This window comes from Falco rusticolus, chromosome 5 (genome assembly GCF_015220075.1).
Source record: "Falco rusticolus isolate bFalRus1 chromosome 5, bFalRus1.pri, whole genome shotgun sequence".
Lineage (NCBI taxonomy): Eukaryota > Metazoa > Chordata > Aves > Falconiformes > Falconidae > Falco > Falco rusticolus.
This window is the reverse complement of record NC_051191.1, coordinates 75,091,424-75,119,272: the sequence shown is the minus strand read 5'-3', so window position 1 is coordinate 75,119,272 and position 27,849 is coordinate 75,091,424. Positions and strand designations below refer to the sequence as shown.

Sequence of the window (27,849 nt, the reverse complement as noted above, 5' to 3'; positions counted from 1 at the left end):
GTTTCTTGAAATACAAGAAATTCCATTCAAATGTAAGGAAAAAACATTTTTACTGCAAGGGTGACTGAACACTGGGAAGAGGTGGTCCAGAGAGGTGGTAGAGTCTCCTTACTCGGCCATATTCAAAACCTGACTGCACATGGTCCTGAGCAAGGTGCTCTAGCTGACTCTCAGCAGCAGAGTTGGACCAGATGATGTTGTTCAGAGGTGCCCTCCAACCACAGCCCATTCTATAATTTTGATTTTCCTATTTTTGAAATACATCGTAAAGCTTTACTTTTCATATCTCTGGAATAGAGGCAGCTTCAGTCTGTCCATGAGAAGCTTCTTGAACTATGGATGTCTTAATTGAACTGTCTTTGGCTTGTGCATTCTTTAGTGGATATGGCTGTAAAGCAAGTTAATTTGCAGATATTCCAGACACTGCATTTCAACACAAATAATACACTTATTGCAGTTCATATTGCAGGCTCAAAAAAGACTATTGTGTTGTCTGTGTGTATGTGCATGTTCTATTTTTTAAGTCACGGACCTAGCAATAAACTGTAAGGCACGATAAAACAAAAGGAGCATCTCAAACTTTGCAACAGACAGACAAAATAATATTAAGTCCTGCTAAACTATGCAGTCTGGCTCCTTCAGCATTCACAAAGTGGAAAATAAGATCAGAGCCAACCAAGGAGGAAGCCAACTAAGACTGGCTATTTTCCATCACCAAATGTCAGGTGAGAGCTAGAGGGATAAATTTGAATAGATTCCCATTCAAATTCAAGTGACAATTATTTCTGGTAAGCTAGTACCTATAGCCAAATCAAAGGAGCAGACATATGGTTGCTTTTCTGATGAACACCCTGACAGCAGGGTTGGGAAAGCCCTAGCTGCCAAAGACACACAAGCCTAAGTTATACGGTGTTTAATGTTGTCCTTGCTGCTTCAGTGAGAAACTGGACCGCATTTACTGTAGATGTTTTCTAGAAAGAATATTTGCCTCAGGAAGGAGTTTCCAAAGGATTATCTTAATTTGGCTCTGGTTGTAACTGAAATTTAACTCTGCATGGAATCAGAGCTGCATGCCTCAGATGAACTGGTGACGTGTTACAGAAAAGGAAGTCTGCTGAGTTGACAAAAACTGGGTGCATTTCCAAGGCTGATGGAGTCTTTTCAGAGTTCAGGCTAATAACTGAGGATACAGAAAAAACACAGAGAAATTACGCAGGCGAACGAACATTAAATTATTGTTTTGAATTGGGAGTCTGACATTTTTTGTTTTGTGATAGGAAACAGGATGAAAGAGAGATTGAAAGCAAAGAACAGAAGTCTATCACAACCACTTTATTTTTTTAAATACGTAACACTCCTTAATCATTACTGGGAAATAATCATGCTAGCATAATCGTGCCTTAAAAAACCCTACAGGCAGAAAATGACATATGAAAGCAAGGAATTAATAAAATCAATTAGCATTAAAAGCTGCAACTAAAATAGTAAAAGCACACTTAACAGTTAACCATCAAATACAAAATTTTAGAGACATACTGACTTTCCACAATTTTTAAATCAAACTTTAAAAGGTATTTGATGCATATAAATGTACACGCTCTAGCATTGTGTTGAATTCTCTTAAGATATAAAAGTGCCAGTCTTCTACTCCATCAGATGAAAGTACAGTCTTGCAAAATTGTTGGAATACTGAAAAATGCAAAAGCTAGCCCTTAAATTATAAATTTAATTTTAGGTAAGACATAAGTTTTAATGCCTAAATTTAAGGAGTGAGTAAAGCCAATTATAAAATTTTAGCGAAGAATAAGATTCAGCACAGGAAGCACTGAAGGGATGAAGTTAATCCTTAAGGCTTATTCAGGATGCTCTCAGTCACCGAGAAAGATCTGACAAGACTGAATGAATGCTTTTTCTTGTAGTGGAGCCTGAACGGTTGTTAGGTTTTTTTCCCAACCTGTTCTGCAAATAGCTAACACCAAACAGACTTCGTTACCCTTTCACCAGTACCAAGTTATGTGGCGTGCAGAAGTAAGAGGAGAACTTGAAGGTTGTTTCCTTGATCTACTCTATTCCCAGTATAGCTAGGGATACTTACTGTGTGTATAATTTCAAGGAATTTCATTAGCTTGTGAAAGCCAACCAATTGCTTTGCACTGCTTTTGTATTTCTTTGGTACTGAAAACATTGACAACAACAGTATATTATTATTATTATTATTATTTAGAGAATACATTTGTACTCAATAAAAGTTTATAAATTTCAACGTGTTTCTTTTTTTCCTTTTTAATCTCTCTCTGACAGGGTAAAAATCAAAGGCTACAAGTTTACACTGCAAGGTTATCCCACTGTGTATTGTACATTCATGGTCTACTGATACTCAGTGAAACCCCACCTTCCCCCAGTTTAGCTTCATAAAAAAAAAGCTTCATCCCAGTTCCCAGACATCCAGCTGACAGCTACTTACCAATAGCCTGAGCAAGGGCTATGACAACTTCCTGGCATGTTGTGACTTCGGTGACCCCACACACAATTCTCTGGACTCCGTCCACCCATACTTTGAGCTCCATGGTTCACCAAATCATCCAAGAGCCATGAATGCAAATCAGTCAAGTCATACTTGCAGCGACACCAGAGCTAATGCAGCAGGCTTCTCAGCAGCTGGAAGAGAGGAAAATCCTGGTGTTTATAGTGAGGCATCACCAAGCAAATTTACCTTAACATCTATTGGGTAGAAGAGGCAACACAGCTTCCTTTAAAAACAACAGGAATCAAACATCCCACGCTTTAGCAACGTCTACCCATTCTGTACACATATCAGAAGTTCCACCACAGTTTGTTTCCTAAAAATACTAAAAATTGTTACAAAAAGAGCACCAAGAGAAATAGCACTGAACAACTCTGGAGTAACTCATAACTGTTTCTCGTAACAAGTGCTCCTCTTCCTTTATATAGTGCCGGGATGTCTCAAGGGACGGGTTATAGATGCTTTCAGTGTTTGTTCAGTAATTTCTAGCAGGTGGTGATATAGCAAAAGAAGGGGGAAACATTTTTAATTACAGCCATCCATGAGTCCAACCTTGCTCTCATACAGAAGCAGCTGAAGGTTCCTAGACCCAACAAACTTGTATATTTAGATCAATGCTGGGAAACCCAGAAAGGAAGGCAGGCAGACAGATTGCTTTCTCTTTCTCCAAAAGAAGATGCATCAGGGAAAGTGTTATAGAGCTGGTTTAACCCTTGCCAACACTGTGCTGGTTCTGTAAGGAAACAGACTTTGGTTGATGTGTTATTCTGGGTTTTTCCATAGGGACTGCAATGATACTAAACAAAAAAGCAAGCCACATCATCTAGTCTAGTAAGTTCTCTGTTTTGAGCATGGTTCTACTGCCTTTGCTGAAATAACACCAAAATCATACTAGCTCCTGATTTAATTTTAGAAAAGAAAATTCCTTAGGTTTGTAAGTGAAAGAAAATGGTCAGAGGGTTGCTTTTGTCTGAAACAAAGAAGTTGCATGAGTCCAAAATTCTCTTTCCGCCCTCCAATGCAAGAACAACTTTGAAGCATAGAAATGAAGTTAGAAATCTAGGGAGCTGGATTAGGACTAGCATAATTAGGAGCTAGATTAGCAATCAGCCATTTGCTCTCTGCTGTCTTGTTACCAATAGTCAAGCTGCTCAAGGTTTACGTTATGTTAACTTCTAGATCAATTACTGATCTGAACTTTAGTGGTCCTGCTATGAGCTCAGCTTTTCCAGGGGCTGCTTTTCTTCTGCAGAAACAGATCCACTGGCATCATGGCTCACAAAAGTAAATTTCTAGCTAGAAATGCTGAGATGCTGAATTTCAAAAATTTCAAAAGTAAAAGCTCCAAGAGTTGTCATCTTAAAAATGTAAAACCTCCCCCCAAAACTGAAACAAAAACCAAACTACCAATGATTGCTCTAAAAACAAAACCAAAACGCCACTAAAAATTACCAAAAAAAAAAGGCCTAATGAGATAGCTGAGTTATTTAAACACATAGAGGAAAAATAAACCATGATAATATGATAAAAGGAGCACACGTATTCAGGTAATCCAATATGGATAAAGTGATAAAACTAAAGACAATATTTTTGAAGAATTAAGTACCAGGAAAATGGATAACATGGGAGCAGAGTAAAAGAAATCTGAGAGTTATTTAGGGATCAGTGAAGACAAACTGGGTAGGGTTACACAAGAAATGTGGAATCTGATGATGCTGATGGATTTAACAGAACTGCACATGGAGGCAGAAATGGTGCAGGAAAAACTATGCTAACAGTTCATGTTTACAGTCTAACAAGAGCCACTTTCTCCTGGCGAGGTGCACATCTCCTTTTGCATCAGAAAGATGTACTAGCACAGCCCTCAAGCTAGAGCAAAAAGATGATTTCCCTTTTACAACCAAACACTTTATGCAGCAGCTGACAAATATCGACACGTGATCCAGAAGACACACTGATCTTTACCTGACAAGCTGTGACAGCAGCAGCATACCTCAAAGCCTGGGGGTGTCACACTCCATCGACAGGGTGAGCTTTCGTGGAGAAGCACTGAGCAAGTCTGCTGTAAAGTCAGTCTAGCACACACACCCCAAAATCCCTGTCCAAACGTATCTGTTCGGAAAACAAAGGAAACACAAATGAGTCCAAAGTATAAGCAAAACCAGATGTCAAATATGCTTGCAAAATTAATCAAAAAAAAGAAAAAGGCGATAGTTTTTAAGAATACCAGTATATACAGAAATGGAGTATTTTGAGGCATGAGTAAGCACCTGAAAACCCAAAGAGGTCAAAGACTTTTAACAAACATTTTCCCACATAGTTACATACTTCAAAGGAAGCTACTATCCACACAAGTACTAAGTGCACAAATACAGAAACACTTCAGTCCAGTTAACACTGTCTTAATGTACCAATAAACTAAGCAGAAGCCGCCTGTTAGGAGCCTGTAATGTAACAGTGACTGACAGAACGCCTCCTAACAGGCCACATCAGTGACCTCTGCTGTTTATTCCTGGGCCAGTTGTCTTCACAGATAAACAGACCTCACATTCCAAGCCCAGCCGTGAAGAACTTCATTAATTAACTTACTATGTTGCTGAGAGTTGAACAGTTCAGACTTACGGGCACAAAACAAGCCATCTCCCCATGTGACAACGTGCGCATCAGCAAAGCATTCGACAGCTCTAATTGTTTTTCTGTCTCTCAACATCCAAAGTATTATCTCGATTTAGCAAGCCAGCAAGTGCATTTTTTCCCTCCAGTCAGCACACAAAGTACAGTCTTGTGTTCAGTGCAGATCAGTTTTGGTCATCTGTTTTCCTACTGTCCATCTTTTTTTAAAAAAAAAACCCAAAACCACAAACCCAAAAACTACTAAAGAGAGGCATCATTTAATAACAAAATATTTGCTGACACTTCTAATTTTGAAAATAACATTCACTGAAGCAGCAAATGATTTGAACAAAGTGTCTTTGAAACCATCCAAGCTCAGGGGAAATATTCTCATTCATTTCTTCCAGGGCAAATAGTTTTAATAGACTAAATAGCGATAGCAAACCAATAAAAGCAGCTTGCGGTACGTGCTGCCATCGGACCCACGTGCAGGCCTGAATTCAAGGACTGTGTGCCCCACAGGCACTAGTGGGATTCTTTCAGGTTCCTGCCACTAAAAACAGAATATACACAGACATCAGAAATGTGCCGAAATCAGTGTCCCATTATAGTTTCTAAGCAATGCTAATCTTCAGTAAGTTTTAAAAAAATAAATCTAGGATTTGATTTGGTTTCCAGGAGTGCAGTAGAAGTTTACAGAGAGGTCTGAAAACCAGAAAACCTTCTGGCCAGATGACTGTTCCTGCTTCCCACTTGTAACCATATAACACCTTTTTATTAGCATTTAGTTTTCCTTCATACGTACTTAGTTCTTTATTTGCTGACAGTTAACTCATGTACCATCAATAGCTTCTTTGCCTTTCCACCGAGGGCCATTCTGACAGCCCCAAACACACTCCTCACCTTGAAGTTTGTGTCCAGAATGCACATCGCGCTTTTGCAACATGGAAGGCAAAATAACCCTCACCCCCAATACCGTACACATTTCTCTCTGAAGCCAATCAAAGGGGTTGGGGGGGGGGGGGGGGTTGGGGAAGCTCACTTAAGGTTTCACAGTCCTGTAAATTCAAACCCAGTTCATCTCATGCATAACTTTTTACTTTAGCAATGATGGGGACAGGAACACAAAGCTAATGTACTGAGCACAGGCACACAAGCCAAAGCATGCCTCTGATCACAGCTTTCCCCCCGCATCACCCCGCTTTTACCGTGATCAGCTCCATAGGGACAGGTATTTCTGAGTGGAACCGGGCACCTGCAGTCTGACACACACCCCCCTCTCCCACCTGCTTTTTACTCCCCACTAACCTTGCCGAAAGCCTCCACCATTACATCATTCGCCATGCATTAAACAATTTTTCCCTGAATTTTCTTTTTATGCTAACTGGCTGATGATATCTTACTCTTTGAGATATTTGTTCAGTTTATAAGTGTAGAAAAATCCAGCATATATACACACACACACACACTACTATTTGGCTACCTCTTCACAGCTAGTTTACAAACTACAAAAAGGCAACTTCACAGAAGATAGGCAGAACTGTTGAAGCACAAAAGCGCTTTTCTTGTATTTAAGAAAAAGAGATGTTCCAAGCAGATGTTTTCGAGATCTATCTATCCTTGACAGAAGTGTTAAGTCATGAGAGATTGCGAGAGCTAAACTTAAGATGTTGATTTCATCTCATTTCTAATCTTTAGAAAGTTCACACCTCTGAAAGAAGCACGCATCTCAAGTGAGGGGTAAAATCCTGCTGCAGCTGACGCCAACTGCAGAATTTTGACCAACCACTTCAGTAGCTTTCTATTCCCCCAACAAATAACCAGCATGCTGTTTAGTATACTTAAAAGTGAGCACATTTTCACTCATAATTAGCTATAACCAAACATCATCTAGAGTTTAGCACTTTCCCTTAACTTCTCATTCTCTGTGCACTACAGTTGTGCTCCTTGCCTTTCCCTATTATGACACCAGATAAGGCTCTGGACAAAGAGGCGGCTTGTTCCACCCAGGCTGGAAACTGTTAATAGCTAGTTGCAAGCAAGGCTTGATTGAAAAAGAAAAATAAACAAACACACCCCACGCTCCCTACAAGTACAAATAAGCCTGTTCAGCTGCCCTGAAAGAGCTTATAAACCCTCCAGAAGAGCATGACAGTACCCCCATGAACAGGGGGGCATTTGGCAGATCCTCTCTACCATAAGAATCCTGGTATAAGGCAAAGTAATATTTTCCAGATAAAGATGACTGCAGATACAGATTTGGCTACTGGAAACAAACTAACTAGTATTTAGCAAAATTCCTTCATCAGTCCAAGGGAGGAGGCTAAGTATCCTACCAAATACAGTGCTTCCCATCAATAAATGGGCAAAAACTTTTCACAGCAGGTTCAAGTCAAAACATCAAGTGAAAAACATTCTGCACACAATTTTATTAGAAAGGAACAGGTTGTTTTGAAATTAGTATACAACTATTTGAAAAGAAAGCGTTTCTACTGAGGTAGCATCCAATTTTTTCAGCGGGACTAAGCGATCTCCTCTTGCAGAGTGTTACTCTTCTGCCGGTCCCAAAGATCACTCTGAGATAATAAGCACTGCTTAAAACAAACCAACCCCAGGTCCCACAACCACGAAGATTATAGTGTTGAGAACGAGCTTGAGAGAGAGAGTTTAAGCACCAAGGAATTTTCCTCACATGAGACTGGCCAAAAGATGGTCAGGCCAAAATCCAGATGCCACAAGCAGTATCCAAGACACATGCAAACTCTGTGTACATACACACTACCTGTGAGAGGAGAAGACAGCACCACATGCAAGTTTATGCAAACTCTGCACTAAAAGAGGTTGTTTCTAGCAACAATGGCTGCTAGACATCTTGCCTCACCTCTGGATAGCCTAGAATTCTCCAGAAGTCCCACAGTTACAGTTTCTCAGACAAATTACTAGTTGACTTGCACCCAAGAACCCTCAGCTGTCTAGTCCAGGAACTGTGGCTTGCTTTGCAGTTTCTCCTTGCACAACACAGCTAACAATATAGTGGGGAGAGAAACGAGATAATTGTTTTGAAGCAGGGGATGCTACAACAGATATCTTCACTAGTTAGAGGACATCCCCCACCTCTCCTTGAGCTACAATTTTTACAGCACAGAAAAGTCAAATTAGAAGTCTCTCTTCTCTTTGTATTGGCAAGAGCTGGTCAGAAAGAACCATTAACTTGGGGGTGGGGGAGTGATAAGAGGAGGTAAAGAATTCATCCACTCCATCATGTCTTTTAAAGAAATTTTATTAATGGCTACTATCAGGCAAGTTATTAGTTGAAATAATAATTCTACCTTGAAAGCTGTATTTTTATCTTCAGTATTTTAAGTCTCAGTCTGATCGCTGACTTCAGGAAGTGTGTTTGTCTTTAGGGCATCTTCTTGCCTCACAATGTTTTAATCTCAACCCTTGCATCTCTGGATTTTTTGTTGCCTGCTGTTCTAAGCCATCTTCGTCCAGTATGTAGTACGTTTCCTTTTCAGACACATAGAAACAAGTGACTGCCATCTCAAAGGCCTCAGCACAACCTGTCTCTTCCCCTCCTTCCCCCTTTTTATTTCTTTCCTAATCAACAAAAGAGATGAAGGCTGTATCCAAGTCTTGCTGTCCCTGGCGACCTTTAATGAGCGAGCTGAAGGCCACAGCAGTATACAAAGATCATCCCCAAATTCATTAACAGGGCACCAGGGCTCTTTCTCCACTACCACCAATTTGATTCACTAAGCTGGCTCATGATTACAAGTAACAAACTGGAAAAACCTGGAGATACCATTTAGCAATAATTGAGCTGCAGCACAAAACAGAGTTCACCAACTTGGCAGCTGCAGTACTGGAGATAAGGTAGCTAGAAATCTTCATCATCATAGGTTGTGTCTAAAATTCACTTGCCTTTACAGAAAACTAAGTTCAGCCTGCTGTCACAAATACATACTGATGGCTGGAGTGCTAATGCTTTCAAAACCCATCATAGTCTCTCACACCTTGTATCTTGACTCACAGTTTTGAAGCCACAAGGCTTAACACAACCGTGTTCTGTAACATTTTCAAATCACCACAAAATGTCTGAAAGGAGACAGATGAGCAGGTGAGCTAATGAAACAGCTGGGTTATTAATTTTTTTAATTTGTTCACTCTTAAGAAGAAAACCTTGCATTTTTAAGAGCAAGTTTCACTCTCATGCTTGAATTAATTCAACAGCAACAACTCTGAAATTAATACTCTCCTTTCCCTAAGATTAGACATAAAAAGCACCTGAACTCCACATGGGCTGGAGGAACAAAAACCCAAGGGCATTTCAGAGATGGTGATAGCTCTCAAGTCTGAGTCCCAAGGATCTTTGCTTCTACTAACTACATTTTAGTCAGTTTCAAAGCAGAAGTTTAAAACTTAAAAGTATTATATTTAAGCTGTGTAACAGCAAATCAAAATACTGAATGTACCACTTCCTTTCAGCTCTTGAGGTAGGATTTATTTTGATAAGAGTCAAATCTAGTTCAAGCAGGCTTAATTACTAAGTTCCAACACTGACTCTGCTTCAGAATTAGGGCTAAAGTATCATCTGCAGGTGGTTTTACATGAAGCACTCTCTTCCCTCACTCTGTATTACAGCTACTAACAAAAGCATCAATAGGAAAGAAACATCCCAATCCTACTAAAGAGGCCAGACTGACTGGACCCATCCTAGAAAGCCTCACCATCCATCACCATTCTAAGAAGGGCTGTATATTTTTTAGCAACATGGCAGAGGTTAAGACTGTTAGCAGCTGGGACATATTTTATTCTGTGGCAGATTAATATCTTTTTCCAGATAAATCAGCAAAGGAGATGGCACTGCATATAAATACTGTGACAAACAGCTCAAAAAAGAAGTCATATGCATTAAATAAACATCTCATGAGTCATCATCTCAAGTCAACAGGCGTATGTTTACTACACTGTAATGTCTTCCAGAGCCCTTTATGTATTTGTTCTTCATTAGTACCAAACATACAAAGCATTTGAGAAAACTGCAACCACAACTTTATTAATAGCAGCATTAAGTGGAAGTCACATTTATACATCTCTAACATGGTCTAAATACGCTGTGGGAGTGAAAGAAAACAAAGCAAAGAACAGAGGAATAAGCAAGCTATTTCATTGTAGGAAAAATATTTGTATGAAGCTACAATATACACAGCTTACTTCAAAGTTGCCTTCCACCTCTAGATGCCCCAGCTTCAAAGGGGAGAGAATAGGTCATCCTCTCAGCTGGTTTCAAGGAAGACACAGCCCCATCCGTTCAACATGTCCCTCTCCCCATACGGTTCCTCTGCAAACACTTAGGGCCAGCTGAGGGACGGGCTGAAGGCATTAGTGTGCAACTGCCAGTATTTACACTACTGGCAATGAGGTCATCTGCTCCGTTCTGGCAACAACTGGCTTAACTTTTGGTTTTGTAGGGCCAAAACTGTGCTTTACGCTTCAGTCAGCCCACATGCAACATTTGCTGAGCTTTGTCATCTGACCACAGACACACTGAGTCACAGCTGTCAGAGTGAGGTGTTCCTTGGACTCCAAATGTGAACTGAGAAGAAATTTCATAAAGCTCAGAAAAGCATACAAAAACCTTATTATACTTCTCATATTTCAAGATACAGACCAAAACACAACACCCTCTTCCTCTATATTTTTGGGAATGTTGGATGCAAATGAGCCCATTTCTCCACCTGCATGCTTGCACCGAAGGATGCACCAAATAACATACATCTTACAGATGTAAAGATGTATCTATTTACTTAAATATCTATTTAAATTTCAATTAGCTGAAGTTTTAAAAGTCAAGCAAGTATATGGTTTACAGCCACAGTACTACATGACTACTGAAAAGAAATCTCACTGGAATTAAATGCAATTCATAAAACAGAAATAAGGTGAGGCACTTTCAACTTAACATAACTTTAAAAAAAATCATAATCTCAAAGCTTTATTCAGAGAGCAGCTACATTATTCACGACATTTCTTTGATAATTCTTAAAGTTACTCTCCCAGCAATCTGGAACATATTTTTACAGTTAAGGCAAATAAGAGAAACAAGTGGGGGTACCCATCCCTTTTTGAAATTTACACTCGACTATGCTTACTTCCGTATTTCCCCAAGCACAAAAGAACTTTTTCACTGCTTCTATTCCCATTTATAGGACTCAGCTGGATCACTTGTTTCCCCTCTCCAGACAATTGTGAGCTTGGGTAATTTTACTTATTAGAGCAAAATCTGAGGTAACCATAATACACAGCAATAGCTTATGGACTAAAGTAACTGCATGACTTAATTCCCATAGTCCTGCTTTCAGTGCTGTGGTGGTGCTACAGTTAATTCCAAGCTAAGTCTACATTGCTTGGCCAGCTGGCCACACTGCCTCAAAACTGATGTGGAACTGCAACACCACTTCAGGAGGTGAGTATACTTAGGTATATCTACCTTATTCAGCTAATAATTTTAGCAAAACTGTGAAGAACTTCACACTTTCCAAGTCACTAGTTTTGACTAAAACTCACTGGGAGGAGCAAGTGTAGAGGTGAGTATCATTACTGCAAACACAACTGTCCTTGGGAAGCAGTCTTGCAAAGATCACTTACAAAGAGAATTAAAGAATTCATAGAATGACCCAGCAAAGAGCTCTTCAGGAAAAACAGGATTCTATGCCAAAAGTTGACAGCAATTAAACAAAAGTCAGTCTGCAATACCAATGGAAAAATGGGTGTTAGGTCAAATTCAATATAGCAAGAAAAAAAAAAAAGTGTTTTCATTTTCCTGTTTCTACCTTCTATCTCTGTTGCAACAATTTTTAGGGCAGCACCACTTTCTCCACTTACCAATTTCCCCCATATTTTCAGACACTGTGTCAATTCTGTCCAGAGATACAGCCTTTCATTACTGGCCATGCAGTTACAGGCTTTCATCCCAACTCTTAATGACTACATCTTCCTCCTCACTGCACCCTGAGTAATCCCATCTTGTCCATTTGCCCAGAATGATGATGTCAGGACAGTTTTCTGGAGTCAGCAGGCTTGCCAAAAGCCGAGAGTGCAAAGCAGCCTTCCCCTTTTCTCTAGTACATTATATGGGTTCTACTTATTTTTCATTCAGGAAGCCCTTCCACACTCATCTCTGCCCTTCTTACTTCTCAGACATTTTTTCCCAAATTAACTGTAGCACTTTATGGTCCATTTGTGAAAGTCACCCCAGACATGCACACAGAAGAGAAACTCCACCAAATTAAATTACTAGTTAAATCTCATTACCCTCCTTCAAATTCTCCCTTAACCTACTTCCACACAGTGCCTATGAAAACACAATGGATCAACAGCTGGCATGTTGTGATCCTACTGCTCTTCATGCTAACTGATCTTAATCTACTCCTCTCCACATGGCCTACCCACACTGGGCAGCACGTACCTTCTTTTTGAGGCTGTATTGCCTTTTAGAGAGGCCAAGACAAACAACTATCTGCTTAAAGAGCTCCTGGAAAACATCCAGAAGACTGGAGACTTAAGTCTTTTGGGAGTACACTTGTCCCTCCAGAAGGAATTTTAACATCATTCCTCCTATCACAGTGCATCTTCACCATATGTCTCTGAACTTAATTATGAGATGCCTGGGATGCCCAGCACTGCTACTGAAGAACATACGGTCCAAGTTAAACAAAACAGCATCTCAGCTGCTCAGTAAAGCTGTGTGAAGAGCAGAGGTGCTCATGTGCTCTGGGCTACCATCAGACTGCTTATGAAATACAAAGTCCAGCTTGTAGTTTGTGTTGGGTTTTTTGAAAAAAGGAAAAAAACCCACCAGAGATCCAATTAGTACATTTTTAGTTTCCACTGCTCTTTCTTACCAAACTTTAAAAACAGTACCTATTTCTGTGGACGACTCCTCTCCACAGAAACACAGAACAGCCTGTGTAGTCTGGACAGCTATTAGCCATCAGCAGCAGTGAATGAGTTAACAGAGGGTTAAGGATTTAGAACTTTGTGACAGATCTTAACAAAAAGAGCCTGGCCAGCTTCTTTTTTAAAGTGGTTGCTGGGATTTCTAATCTTTATTGATATGCAGCTATGGAAGTATACAATACCATGTAACATTAGGAGGCCAGAATAGCTTATTAAGCACAATTACCTAGCAAGCAACCTAAATCCTGGAAAGAACTTAAGGGGAAGGGCCCACAGAAAGTTTCTGCTAGTTGCAAGCTGGTGAGCAAATAAAGATCTAATATCCAAAACAGAAAGCATTAATGAGTCCAGACATCCAAAACAACAATTAAAACCTAAATTATATAACTATAATATATCAAAAAGGAGAATTTAAAGAATTTTAATGAACACATTAAAAGCCACATTTAACATCAACATTTAATGGCTGCAAATTGCCCAGGTGCTTCTAACCATCTTTATCAACAAGAAGGTATCAATTCCTCTAAAAAGGGTATTAAGCATTAGTAATCCAGCAGAAAAATTCAACGTTCTGTGATTTGGACATTGTTAGCACAGTTGTACATCAAATTTTCTTGGATTTCCATACAAAATAAAGTACAAGTGTTTTACAACATATCCATATAATGCAGGCCAGCTTTAAAAAAACACTCACCAAACCAACCAAAATAGAGGCATGCAAGTCCTTGGGACACATGCATTACTGCAGAGGTGACAAAGGCCTACAGTTTCAGTAACAACTAATTTAAGTTTATTCACACAGCATATGTTTTTATGTGTTTCATATGTTCAAGGAACTTTAATTTCCAGAAACTGCTGAGGCCTCAGGCTCTGCAACTTCAATCACCACAAATGGAGTGGCCCAAACCAGATGTACTCCAGTGATTCAAAATTTTGATCTTATTTGCCAAGATCCCCATCTTTTGAGTTGTTCTTTTTTTTGCTTAAGGTTTTCACTACATATTTTTATTCCAAGGGCAAACAATCTTTGTGTTAATTATTGTAGATAAGTGAACTTCAAGTTTTCCAAGGAACCCCTGGAAATTTAGTCACCTAAAGAACCTTCTTCTCCTTCCTCCCCACCCCAGATATAGAAACAGCTTCTAGTGTCACCATCCCTCCTCACAAAATCATTGTATTGTAACAAAGTTAAATATGCAAAGAACAAGGTTCTGGAACAAATGCTGATCTAAGTCTTCATGATCTTCTCCCTTCTCCTTTACTTCTTCTTCCTTTCTTTTACTGTGTAAATAACCCAGCCATGGGCATGGACAGAGTTGAGCAACCCGCACAGTAGCAGAAAAGGCAATATAATAATGGAAAACATAGCCTGCAGCTCGGTAGATGTATAGACAACACATTGAGCTGTTAATGATCAACTTTGTAGTGAAGTCTATTGTATACTATGCAGGGAATGTATTAGGAAGGTTACAATAACTGTTTATCTGCCAGAAATCAAGTACGCAAATTTTGTTACAGTGCCCAATTTGCTAATGGCAGTTCTTTGCATTTCATGATCCTGGTTTTGAATGGATATGGATAGATTGAGAAGCAGAACTAGATTGCTCAAACCTTTATCACTTTAGAGTGGAATGTTCTTGCATAAGCAGCAAGTTGTACACATACAGGTATCCCATGCTGAAGTCCTTTGAAAGGTATTCACAGTTCACAAGCAGCCATGTTCTGTAGAGGTGCAGTCAAAAGGAAGGTACTGGAAGAGCCAGGACTGCAAGGCAGCAGCCTTCCACTGCGGACAGGAAGATCCCAGACTGTCCCTGAGCTCCTAGACAATGCTTTGAGCTCTGCTGTCTACAAGCTAGTGTGGCTGTTAACTCCTGCTCAGATTTTGGCTAACACTGCTCATGCTGATGCATGCTGTGAGCAGCACCATTAGGTCAAAGCAAGGGCCATACACAGGCAGGACACGATGACCTCAAAAGAGCTAAGAGTCATTACGCAGCCATTACCATCTGCATCTTGCCATCTCCTGCAGCCATAATCCGTGCATACTGGTTGTCTGGTAGTTTCTTCAGAATATGCTAACTCATGGAGACAGTATAGACCAAACTTCCTAGCTGGATGGTATAAATGCATGGGCTTACCCCAAAACTTTTTGAAGTAGATCCAACAGCAGCTGGACCACTGAGGCCTTTGTGCAATAAATGGGATGCCTACCCCATGACAGTGGAGAAAGGAGGAGCATTCCCACCGCTGGCTAGGTAACCATTCCACTCATAGGTGCAGGAGTTACCAGTTATGGGTGACAAGTCATGAATCAGAGAACTTGTGAGTTAGAAACCTCATGAATTAAGTGATGAATTAGCAAATTCATGTGTTAAACCAGTCTGTATATAGGGGACTGATCCCTTGTTTATCATGTTCCGTTTTCTTTCCTTATGAGCTCATAAAATAAAGCTTAATTTACAAAGTATGTTGTCCTATAAATTTGAGGGTTCCAAATAGACTACGATGGCTGTATAGAACAAGCTCTTCACAATGTTCCAGTCACAAAGTTTTGATTGTTTTCCTCTTTTTGCTTTTAGAAGCAATATAGTTCAGCAACATTTTGAAAAGAAAGAATCAAATCTGCTCTCAAAGGAAGAAACCCAGCCCCCTGACCTAAAGATCACAGTAAGCTCACTTTGAATGCATTTTTACCGTAACATGAATTTTAGTGCAATTCCCTCCTTGACATATTGACCAACCTAAACTGTGATCTGGAACAGTTACTATAACTGCCTGAAAATTCATCTGTGTGTGTAACCACAGTCAATAGTAGATAGGAGTGGTTTGGATTTATCTGTAAAATGAAATCATGTTGCACATGGATTGCAAGAAAAAAAAAAAAGTACAACCAAAACTTTCACCTCTTATTTTCATACCCAGCCCGTCTCTGCCTGGAGAGGAAGCAGTTTGCTTTCCCTGCAATATCTGAATCCTTTGTAGGTGGTCAAGTTTGTTGTCCTCCCAGGGGAATAAAGAAAAATTCTATGCATGGAAACTTAGGAGTTCCCAACCCTCTATGTGGGAGTAGTCTGCAGAAGAGAAAGCCTTTAATTAAAAAACAACTTTGGAGCTGAAGTCCTGTTTGTTCAATTGTTTGCAGTCCTTCCACTTACAAAAGCTCACTGGCGTCCTAGACGTTGGAAGCTGAAACATTTGGGCTGAACTAACCAAACTTGAGAGCTTTCAATGTTAGTAACATACTTTACTGCTTTAGTAGTGCTTTAACATTAGGTGTATACAGAGGTAGAGCATAATACCTCCAATTTTCACTTACACAAATTTAAGGCACATTCAGCTACAGCATAAAGCTATATTCATACAATCTCATGCCTTTTAATGGAGAAAAGGAAACTAGAGAACAGTATCACTTTATCTGAATTCCACTGCTAGGGCTGGGGTCATACTGTTTCCATGTGCAAACACCATGTGGTACATCCTGCACTCTGCTGACAAGGAGCAATCTAATACCAGGATTCTGAATCCTAAACAAACAATGCTGTAATCCACTGTCAGCTTCACAATAACTGCTGCACTCTGTCAAAACATACTTTTAAGGATAAACATGCTAAGAAAACCTGCAGAAAAAAATCAGATACTAACCCTGCCTGATTCTCATGCTTTCTCTTCCCTCAAATATTACGCTTGCAGAAATGGAAAAGCAAAAGGGGGTATGAGTTTCTACCTTTGCATCAGAACAAATACAATGCTGCATAAGCATTTTGAAGAATATTATTTAGAATAACAGTGTCAGAACAGATATCTGAGCAGCATGGTTTCAGGCTTGAAACCAAACCCCCGCTGATAGTACTTCAACTTCCAGAATGGACAGGAAAGCTTTAGAAAGCAGTATTTAAGACAACAATGAATGACATCGAGTGGAAGCAACTCTGTGTGGGTTAGTTCTCTGGTAAAGACAGATCAAGAATAAGACTTCCTTATAGGCATGCAGGAATTCTTCCTGGACCCCAGAAAGAATGTAGCATGAAATCTGCAGCACCAGAGTTTCCCACTCAGTGGGGCGAAAGGACAGAGGTAAATATTTGAGGACAGCCACCAATTGTCAGTGTGCCCAGACACCCAAGACAGATGCACCTGCAAACATCTCTCTTGCTTTTAGGCCTTCGGTCAGGCTGGGTAAGGATAAAGAACATTCCCAGCTCAAAGTCCTTCTCAGGAATTTTAGTACCTAATTCTTCCCTTTGGATTTGAATGCCAGACCATGGGATGAGGAGGATACTGTATGTATTTACCCCTGAAGTGGGAGAGCAAGTTCTAGACTTTTCTTTGTTTGAAGGGCCTAAAACCCCATCTTTTGCTTTCAGCTAATAAGTATTATGTTAGATGATGTCATAAAGCCAAAAAAACCCCAATGTACACAAGATTGCAGAAAAACCAAGGGGGATTTTAGCTCTACAGATCTGGTAATTAAAGGCATTCTTATGGTAGGAACAATTTTCAGTTCTTAATACTGCTTACAGAGTTTGGATTAAAAACTAAATCCTTCCACAGAAAAGCGTACACAGTCCTGGCAGCACAGATGAGAACTCAGGAAGCCCATACTGTAGGTTTACCAAAACACAAAAAGAAAAAAGTATGGATCAGAGTCTCCAGTACAGTACCACTAGGTGAATATCAGATTAACATTCAGAGGTTGAAACACAAAAGCCATCTCTCAAACACTCTGAAACACCAACAGTGACTATGAACAGGACCAGGTATATGTTCTGGCATCAGTTACTCAATAACTGTCATGGAAAAAAACAATTATTTAGTATTCTGAAAGCATTAACCCAAGGGAAGAAAACAAGCCAATACAGACATACCTTCACACTAAACAACAAATTGAAAATAGCTCACTGATAATATTTTAGCTTTTCAATATTTTAATATACCACAGGGACAGCAAATTCTGAAGAAAGCACTCTCCAGAGCAAAACAGCCTATCAGCTTCATTTTAGGACAAGTGCTATATCATCTAGCCCAGTCTCAGAAGTTCTCCATCCTGAATTGCTCTGTGATTCCTATTGCCTGTCAACATACGAGGGCAGGTTAATGCAAACATATGCATGTTAACTGGGAAGTTAAAACAGTGTTTAGCTTACCTGAAGCAACTTAAGTCATGGATCAAGTAAGACTGACTGTTAAATGAATCTGCGCCAGAAACTGTTCAATTCTGATTTCATTTCGGCACTCAAGGATCAGTCAGAACAGTTCAACCTTCCATCCTGTTATGCTAACATAACCATTAGGATGTCTTGCTTCTGCTGACACTTCTTCTAATGTTGCAAGACAAGAGGAAACAGAGTGCAGTACAATAACTGGTAGATAATGTTCAGGCTTCAGTCTTTTTTTGGTGGGGTTTTTTTTGTTGTTTTTTTTTTTTTGTTTAAAAACTTTCTTGCAGAGGTCAAGTTGCCCTTCAAGTACTTTATGAAAAAGGATTTCACCTTGAAGCTCAACCCGAGTTATCTAATCTGTGGTTAGTTTTAGCCTTGACATTGTCTCTGTCAGACAGAAGTGCCAAGGGTGCTGCCTTGGCCTCAACGCAGTGGTAGAAACCGCTCATTCTCTCAAATAGAAGTCTACCACAGAACAATGTTACTGCCACTCTCACTGAAGGACAACAGATTCCCCCCCAAAGCTTTTGAAATATCCTAGTATGAAGAAATTTTTGTTAACATTAAGCTTATGAGATCTGCACAGAACTAACTTGGCTATGTCCCGTGGCATTACTGCCAGCTCACTGCAAGAACATGCGGAAAGAGACTAAAATTGCACCAGTGAAGGTGTAGAATGAGCTTCAGGCTCTGAGATCCTTAAATTGACCCAGGGCAGTACCTGTGTAAACTACACGAAATCTCTTGCAGAGGTCTATCAACAGTCTCAATATTTAGCCAGTACAGGCATTCAAAAGAACCCCAAACTCCACGCTCCAAATCCACTGCATGACTCCCAAGAAAACATAAAAATCACCTAACAGGTCGTAATGACCAATTACACACATGTATTTTCTCACTGTAGCAAGAGAAAGCTGAAGAAAATGCAAAGCACTAAAACACAGTGTAAAGACTAATTAAAAATAGGAAACCTTAATTCAACTCAAATCTAGTTCAGCATAAGTCACTGCCAATGGAGCTTATCATCTAAAACTGTCACACAGGCAAACCTTCCTCTTGGTTAATAGAGGAACCAAGCCAAGTAGGCCAAATGTCGCATGCTAGCTAGCAGAGTGTGGGATACAGTATTGAGAGACAAAAATTTTGTTAAATAGTGAAGTGAACGTAATTAAAACCAAACAGAACTGCTAAGGGAACACTGCAGCGCTCAGATCCTCCCAGCTTACAACAAGGGAATTCAGCATCAGGAACCACTTGCCCAGGCTTATTGAGACACAGAGAGCTCAGCCTCCACTTCACCTCTGTGGTTTCACACAGAAGGGCAGAGGGCAGTTTTAGAAATGTTCTTTAGGAGCAACTATTGCTACTTTATTTAAAAAAAAAATAAATCAAACCATCTTGTACATGCCTACAAGCTTTCAAGTGAGTAGAAGCCACATCCATTTGACTAGTAAACACTTTATCTCATTATTCCTAAATTTCTGTGTAAACTTAGCAGGTAAAGCTGGCATACCTAGGAAAAGGTTATGCTATTGTAATGCATGCACAATACCTTTATACCCATTTCATGCCCCTGCAAAAGGGTCTACTGCAGCTCAAGAGCATATTTTACCAATGCTATGTATATCTCAGATCTGATATTAAAAAAAGTAACGGATTCAATTTAGAATCTATAATGGAACAGACTGTACATGTCACAGGAAAAAGAGATTCTAAACCACTTGTGATAGACTACGACACACAAGTCCCTTTAAAACCTCTGCTTTTCCGTAGCTGTAAAACACTTCCATAATACGTTACTGGTACTGAGATAGCAAAGATAAGTTGGCGATTTAAGTAATTCTGTAGGTACTTTTGACATCTCCTAGGAAAGTAAAGGCATTTGACATTCCACTGTAGAACTGCATTACCACCTATATTTTCTAGATAAAGTTCTCTCTTCAGTTCATCCATAAATTTTCAGCAGCTAAACACAGGGTAAGATTTATATACCCATGATGGAATTGAAAATGGAAAGTTTGATGTTACTTGCAGAAATCCAGATTTTCTTCTATCTCAGACCACATGAGCTATGAGATGGAAGCCACTGCTATTTGCAGGTTGTTTTTCTAGGTGTTTCCCTGCATTCACATTTAAGTTTTGTATTTTGTAGACCTATGGTTTAGGGAAGAAAATATGAGGTTCTTTAGCTATGAAGACAGCAAAGATTCACTTCCTACCCCTTAAACCCCTGCCCACCTCCAAAAAGCCCCCAACCCTCTAAAGCAACTCTTTAAGGATATATTGAAGAGATTGAACTGGAGATTGTCAACTACACAATACACTGCTGATCTCCTTTTCCTTTGTTTTCTCCTAATAAAACCATTGTGTATTTTCCTCATGGTTAGTCATTCAGATAAAAAGTAAACAAGAAAGGGCAATTTCTTTTCCTCACCGAATTCTGAAGTAGCTTTTAATATTAAGATGTGAAATAGTATTAAATCTTACCAAAAAGCTTTCATTATACATATTTAACAGAAGCTAGGTTAGCAGCAGTACTGTAAGTACTTTTGTTTGGTCATTTATCTCTTCAGAGAACTGCCTTAAGACATTTTGTTTGGAAGCTAGAGTACTAACTCCCCCGGGACCCCAGCATGCTAGTGTGGGAAAACAAAGCATTCCAACCAGCATCCAAAGAGCTCTGAAGACCAGGGACAGCATGGAAACTCAGAACAGGTATTAGGAAAAGCTTCTTTTCTGAGAGGGTAGGGCAGCCCTACAACAGCCTAGCCAGGCTGGTTGTGAAAACTTCCATGACCATAGATTTTCAAGACATGGCCAGACCAAATCCACAGCTGTGTTGGTGATTGTTCTGCTTAAACAGGAAGCTGGACTACATGAGCTCCTCCTAAGGATACTTCTAGCCAATACTTTTATGATTATGTGAAAAAGGTGAGAAAAGTATGTGCAGGGGAGAGGGAATTACATAGCTTGCATGGTCTGAATAGCAGGCAAAAAATTATGACTCTCTGACAAGGACTCCCATTCTATTGTTTTTCAGAATCAATAAATAAATTATGCAACCCAACAAGTCTGCAAAAGCACTTTCGTCACGTTTTGGTTTGAGTGTGTACTACTATTTCTTTGTACCTCCACCTTGCACTGTCTACACAGACAAAATCAGGAGCTGAGCTAAAGCACATACAAGCATATTGACCAGCAAATCATAGCGATGAATGCATCGCTAACATATGGCATAGCAGAAAGTACCCTACACATGCTTCAGACACGGACTGCCAGAGTGCTTTTAGCAACGGAGTAGCATGAGCAGTGCTTCACCCTTAATGGCTCACATACTGATATCAAGAAAATCAGACAGGTTTACTTGAGAAAGTGAGTAGAGAACTAAGCCAACACGACAAGTTAACAAGAAATATATATTAATATATTCTTGCATTCACATAATGGCTCTTGCATTCACTTGTGTGCTGTGACTTCTATTTCAAAGAAAGGGATGGAGAGTGCAGTTGGTGTGGGAGGGAGGAAACGCACAGCCACATGTGCTGCAGTGTTTACAGCTGGCTGAGAAACAGGCCACTGCCACACCACTGCCCACCTCCAAACTGACCAAGTCCCGTTTTTCGAAGACATCCGATGTGGAAAAACACCACATTACCATCACTGGTTACGCTGAAATGCCAAGGCCATGTTAATTGCTACATTACATTTCTTGAATAAAGCCTTTGTTTCTGTGTTTAAAAGTCTAGCAAGCGTCTTCCATCTATTTTACTCGAAAATACTTAAAAATGGTTAATAAGCTACATCCTTACAGGAGCCTCAGTAGAACAACCCATTTCAGCTTCCTGACTATGCATCCACTTCAGATGCAAGTCTTCTCAGGTCTGTATACTTATTTGACCAGAACCAATCAAACCTGTTTGTTTGTGTTGCAGGGAAGGCACTAACAGCACTTTCCCTTCAAGTACTATTACAGCTACCTGACCCTGCCAGAGCCTCTCAAAAATCAAGTACGTTTCTGAAGTCTTACATTTCTAAACCAAATTAAAAACCATACGGAAGAGCATTATTTTCAAAGAAAAACACACCAAAGCTATTCACAAATGAACACTGCTGTACAGTCACTGCTCCCCATTTCCTGAAACCCTGTTTGAGCAGAGCCATGAGTTATCTGTCTTCCTGTCTGGGTAGACAGGGTTCTAAAAGCATTTAAATAACATTAATAACTTTTTCCAGCATGGGGAAGAAGAGTGGGCATACACTTGGTAGCTTTCACATACTCTTTTTACCTTTTATATGAAAAAGGTTGCCAACAAAACTAAGTATCTATTGTTCAAGTATGTTACTGAATAAGGGATCTGTTTCAACTAATAACAGCAAACTACTCGCAATATATTTTACAATACTAAATTAGTGAAACTGTGTTGGAGTTTGTACTTTGCCAGTAAGGTTCTTGGACAAGAGAACACACATTGCCAATCTTTACTGTATAATCTACAAAGACCATCACAGTCTGCAAGATCACATTTTCCGCTCAAACACAGGGAGCCTCAAGCCTGAAGAGGCTCAAACGTGCTTCACTTGGTACAGGAAATTTAAGCATACACAATGTCTGCCTTGAAAGCAAGGATCTGACTACAAGCATCTTTAAAAATATGACCTTTCTCCAGATCAGAAGTGAAATAAAGTTATAAAGCTCCTGAACTATGTTCTAACATCAGATCATGTATTTATGCTAAAACTACATAGTTTCACTTAGTGAAATACCTTAAATGCACAAGTGCATATACCAGTTCCTTGCCAACAGCCTGGTGTAAGAGAACTTTAACCAAAAAAGTGAGATTAGGATCTCCCACACCCTAAGAAACTGTGCTAATCATCAGGCTACAGGATTTTGAGGAAAACCATTCCAGACACTCTCCCACTTTACATGTGCAACTAAGGTGCTCCCTGCAACAGGGACTTGAACCCTGGGAACCTCCCGGAGATGTGGCCATCAAGAGAGAGAAAGCAGCAAACTGCCTCGATGTACCCAACTGAAGAGAAACAGCTTAGAAATCCTGTAGTCTGGTTGTGGTAGAAATGTCAATTCAAACGCCCTCCGGCAAGGGAGAGGCTTGAAACATCTTTAGAAGTGTGCTCACTGCTGATCTATTAAAAAATATAAACACAATGAATTCTGGCAGCCAAACACTTTGCTTCCTTTCCTTCCTAATAATTCAAATTGATAGGAAAGGTAAACACACCTTAATTTTTAATTTTCTGTTTTGAAAAGGACTTTGCTGGTGAACTGAAGACCACCACTCTGAAAATTGTAATTCCTCACCCAGCACAAAGAGATATATAGAACCACAGATTATTTGTTTTTAAAGGCAACCCGGATTCTTAACCTTTTGATTTTTTTTTAAAAGCACACAGGCCTTCAGCCTCTTCTTTTTGTGAAGAAACAAAGCCTTGCCATATGGAATTCAAAGGGATGCTTTGTTCAAAATGTAATAATCCTGTAACAGGTGACAGGTGTCAGACTTGGCCAGCTCTGTGACAAGCTGCGTGGTTCTACAGCTTGCTGAAGAAGCTTCAAGGCTTCAATTAGAAGTCTCCTCAAACCTAGGAAAGGTTATACAAAAGAAATCTGAAATTACTTTTAAAGCTACAAAGCTAGACTTAAAAGTGTGAAGTAAGACAGGCATCCACATTTGTCTTCCTATTTAGTGACAAATTATCTGAATATGAACTTGAAGGTATTTCTAAGTAAGATTTTTGCAGATTTGACAAATGAGATTGACACAATTTAGCTATTTTTTTCTTCCTCACTTCAAGATATCAATTAAAGCGTGTTTCCTTAACAAATGAAATTTGAAAGGTAAACTTCTATTTCTTTAAAGCCTAGACATTCTTGTTTTAAAACACTGTGCAGCTATCCTTTGTGGGAAGCAGTCTACAGAATTGTCAAACCTTCATGGAAAAAAGTGAAAAAAATATTTTGTCAGGATGACATGTCTCCAAAAAGCACAGTTTCTTTCCTGCCAGAGAGAGGTGACTCACATGCATTGCAATTACTGCAGAAATCAATACTGTCTTTGCAGTTGCAGGGTGCAAAACCTACATTTTTATGTAGTACTATGCAAACATCAAGTGAAAAAAACTTGGAACTGTTAGAAGTTGGGTCATATGTACATATTTTTCCTCCCAGGTGTTTAATGGTACACAGTCATTAAAAAGTTATCAGGTGAGGGCTTCTATACCTTGCTACTACAAAGATTAGAATATTACTAGTTTCCCTAGTGATCAATAAATCAATCAAAAATAAACTATCACCTCAGTCAGGTTAACTTTTAAATTTCAAGTTAGCGTAATCCCATTCTTTTTACTGCTCTACAGAAAAAGCCAACCCCACAAGCATAGCAGTAAGAGGATGCAAACCTTGCCAAAGCTCAATAAATTCGGGGGGGGGGGGGGGGGGGTGGGGGTGGGGGTGGGGGGGGGGTGGGAAGAGTATGAAATGGTTTGCCTGCAACACCCAGGGCTTGAACGTGGTGACCTAGGTCTCAAGTAGGAAAAAAAAAAAAAAATCAAACATTTTTGAAGCAGAAAAGCTAGGCTCTCCTGTCTCTTCATGTAAGTGGCATTTCCACATACCACGCTCCCTGTCATTTATTAGCAATACTTCTGTCCTTGTTTTCAGACATACTGTCTCCACTTACATTCCATTTTCAGTATGCCCTCAGCTGGCAAGAAAACTAGGAATCCCAATTCTAAAAAACCACCGGCAGAATTTTTGTATTTTTTAAACATAAGACCAGTACTTTTCCCCAGAAACCTAGTCATAGTATTCAACTTTAAATGCATTCCAGAGGCTTGAAGTAACAGTGCTGCAAATGTAAACAAACTATTTAGATCTGGATATAACATCTGAGTTTTATGTAAGGACATGAGATTCACATAGGACAGTAAGAAAGGGAAGGAAAAGAAGCCTTAAATGAGAAAGCAAGAAGGTACATGTAATAAAAAGGTGAACAAGTGAGGAAAAGGAAAGAAACAGATGCACACATCATGGTGTCTTCAACTTCAGCTATGCTATCCTACCAGTCTGAATAGGTGCAAAGTCATTAAAGAGCTGCAACAGAGATAGCAAGGGAACAAGAGGTACATTGTGCAGTGTTCAACTCTGGAGTGGGGAATAAAGAAACAGAAGAGATGAAAAGTATTTCTCAATCCAAAGAATGCAGCAAAACTCAAGGATCCCAGCAATAACACTGTCAAAGCAATTTTTTTTTCTGTACTGACTCAAGCCAAAGACAGGATGAGAAAGGTGTATACACAGTAAGTTGAAATGTGCAAGAGAAGCAATGAAAATGTGAGAGGCAGCACGTTTCCTTTGAGATTATTGCTCATCTCAACCAGAACTTCCCAGCATGTCAAAGGAAAAACTGCCTGAACGAGACATCTTTTTAGAGAGCATCCAGGAACTCGTCCCATCCCTTAATTTCTTTCAGTAGATACCAGCAGCAAAGATGAAGGATGAAAATCACGAGATCCTCAAATGAGGTATTTTCTGAACCATGACCTGGGACATTCAGATGAAAAAAATTCCACCCTGCTTACATAACAGAAATATGGTTCTGGAAGGGAGTACACTCAGGCTTTTCCGTCCAGCCAGTAGCAGAGGTATTCCTCCTGCTCAGGAAGATCAAAGACACCTACTTCACAAAAAAAAAAAAAAAAAACCAGGCCACACCACACTCCAACAGTTACTCACAGCTGGAGGATACAAATTAAGTTTCAATGCTCAGAACACCAACAGTCTGGTTTTGTTGCCTACAAAGCTTCCCAGAAGATGTTAATATCACTACTAAAAAAAAAAAGCATGTGCTACTAGTGAAAGCCTCTGAAGTGTCTCAAAACAAAGGTCTTGTCAATTGTATTTAAAACTTTGTGCAAGTTAAATCAATTTAGAGAGCCATTAGACCTACGCTGAACTTTCATCTAAGTCCATAATTCTCAAGCAGGTCTATTTTTGTCCATTTTTCCTACTTAAAACTTTAAGTTGTGGAAGACAATAGTTTCTCAAAGTCACTCCTCTGTTTTGAAATCAAGTAGAGACATGACTGAAATTCTAATTTATGAATTGAAAGTTTTATGAAGAAGTATAAGGGTCCTGGACCACCTCCTGCTCACAAAAAACTTGCTTGTCCTGAACTACTACTTTTCAAAGCTATAGAGACAATTCCAGAGAATCTATAACACCTGAAGATCATAAGAACAGGCATACTAGACCAAGACCAAATGTCCACCCAGCCCTGTAAATCTGTGTCCAGCAGGGATTCATCACTAAGCAGGTCACTGATACTGACTTTACATGGTAGGTCTTTGAAGCCCCCAAGAGAAAACTCCATCACCCTTGAGGGTGACTAAGAGTTTTCACCATCTGGTCACACAAACCACATTTATTCTGACCAGCAGCAGCTTACCTCTACTAGTAAACAGTTCAAAGGCAATTACACCTGTGACTATGACATTCAAAAGGAAACAAAAGGCTCAGCACAAGAGCGAGCTTTTCTACATGACTTGTGTGAAAGAAACAGCAGAAGTGAGAAGGGTAGTGCCTCTGTGGAGGAACAGAGAGCAGGACCTGAAACCTTAAGTGATGCTGTTGTGGAAAAGATTGAGACCTTGCCTCAGTAAGCTAGAAGAAATAAAATGTTGGACATCAAAATTCCTAAGCCCGTCAAAATAAAAGGAACAAGGAGTCACACCAAGTATCTAGGGAAGAACAAAACGGCTGGCAAGAATACTTTATAGTTCTCTTGAAAGCCCTGTTAGCTTGTAACTGGTCCCAATTTGAGTACTCACAGGTGTGACTTGTATTTAATAGCCTCAACAGGACTTCTCTTCTACTCTTCAGTCTCCACAGCTTCATGGCAAGAAGTTCCACAGATCTAACTCTTGTGTTATGAAGACTTACCTCCTTTTTGTTTGTTCTGAACTAGGTTCCTAGTTTTCATTTGAAAATCCTTCATTTGATGTCCACTGGTTCTTGCGCCGCTAGAGTCAATAAAGTAAGTCCTGTTGGCCTTCATCTCATTCATAGTTTTGTAGGCTTCCCTCCTACGTTAAGCTGGTTTTCTTTTGGACTGAATTGCTCACATCTCTCATCATCCTTACTACCCTCCTCTAAACATTTTTCAGTTCTACTGCTTTCTCCCATGAGGGAACCACAGAAATACATACAAGTATGATGTTGGGTTTCCTCATACTTTTGTTTACTGATTGACACTGAATAAAAGCAGATTCCCCCCCCCTCCCCCAAGTACAAGAATCTATTATGACTCCATTTTTTCAGCTGGGAAGAAATTCTCTAATAAGCCACATACCACAAAAGTCACAAGCCCCAAAACTGACAGCAAAGTATAGTCACATAAATTAGTGATGCTTATAAAGAAAAAAAAAAATAATTGGTTTATTCAAAATTGAAGGCAAATAAGTAAATCTCCCCATTTGAAGATGGGTAAGCATCATCTTCATGAATTATTAGCAGGTGCATACCTCCTTTTCTCATACAATAAAATCAAAGAGCATAACTCACACAGC

At 39.6% G+C, this 27,849-nt stretch overlaps 1 protein-coding gene across 2 annotated transcripts in view; it reads right to left on the bottom strand.

The window, feature by feature from the left end:
* Positions 1–27,849, bottom strand: part of RASSF8 (Ras association domain family member 8) — an 89,456-nt gene that overhangs the window by 18,602 nt on the left and 43,005 nt on the right. For both annotated transcript variants that reach the window (XM_037388963.1, XM_037388962.1), the window contains 2 exons: positions 4,490–4,636; positions 2,465–2,658 (listed from right to left, as the gene is read on the bottom strand). In XM_037388963.1, coding sequence (XP_037244860.1) covers positions 2,465–2,567 — 103 coding nt within the window. In that variant the 5' untranslated portion in view covers positions 2,568–2,658; positions 4,490–4,636. The remainder of the gene's footprint in view (positions 1–2,464; positions 2,659–4,489; positions 4,637–27,849) is intronic.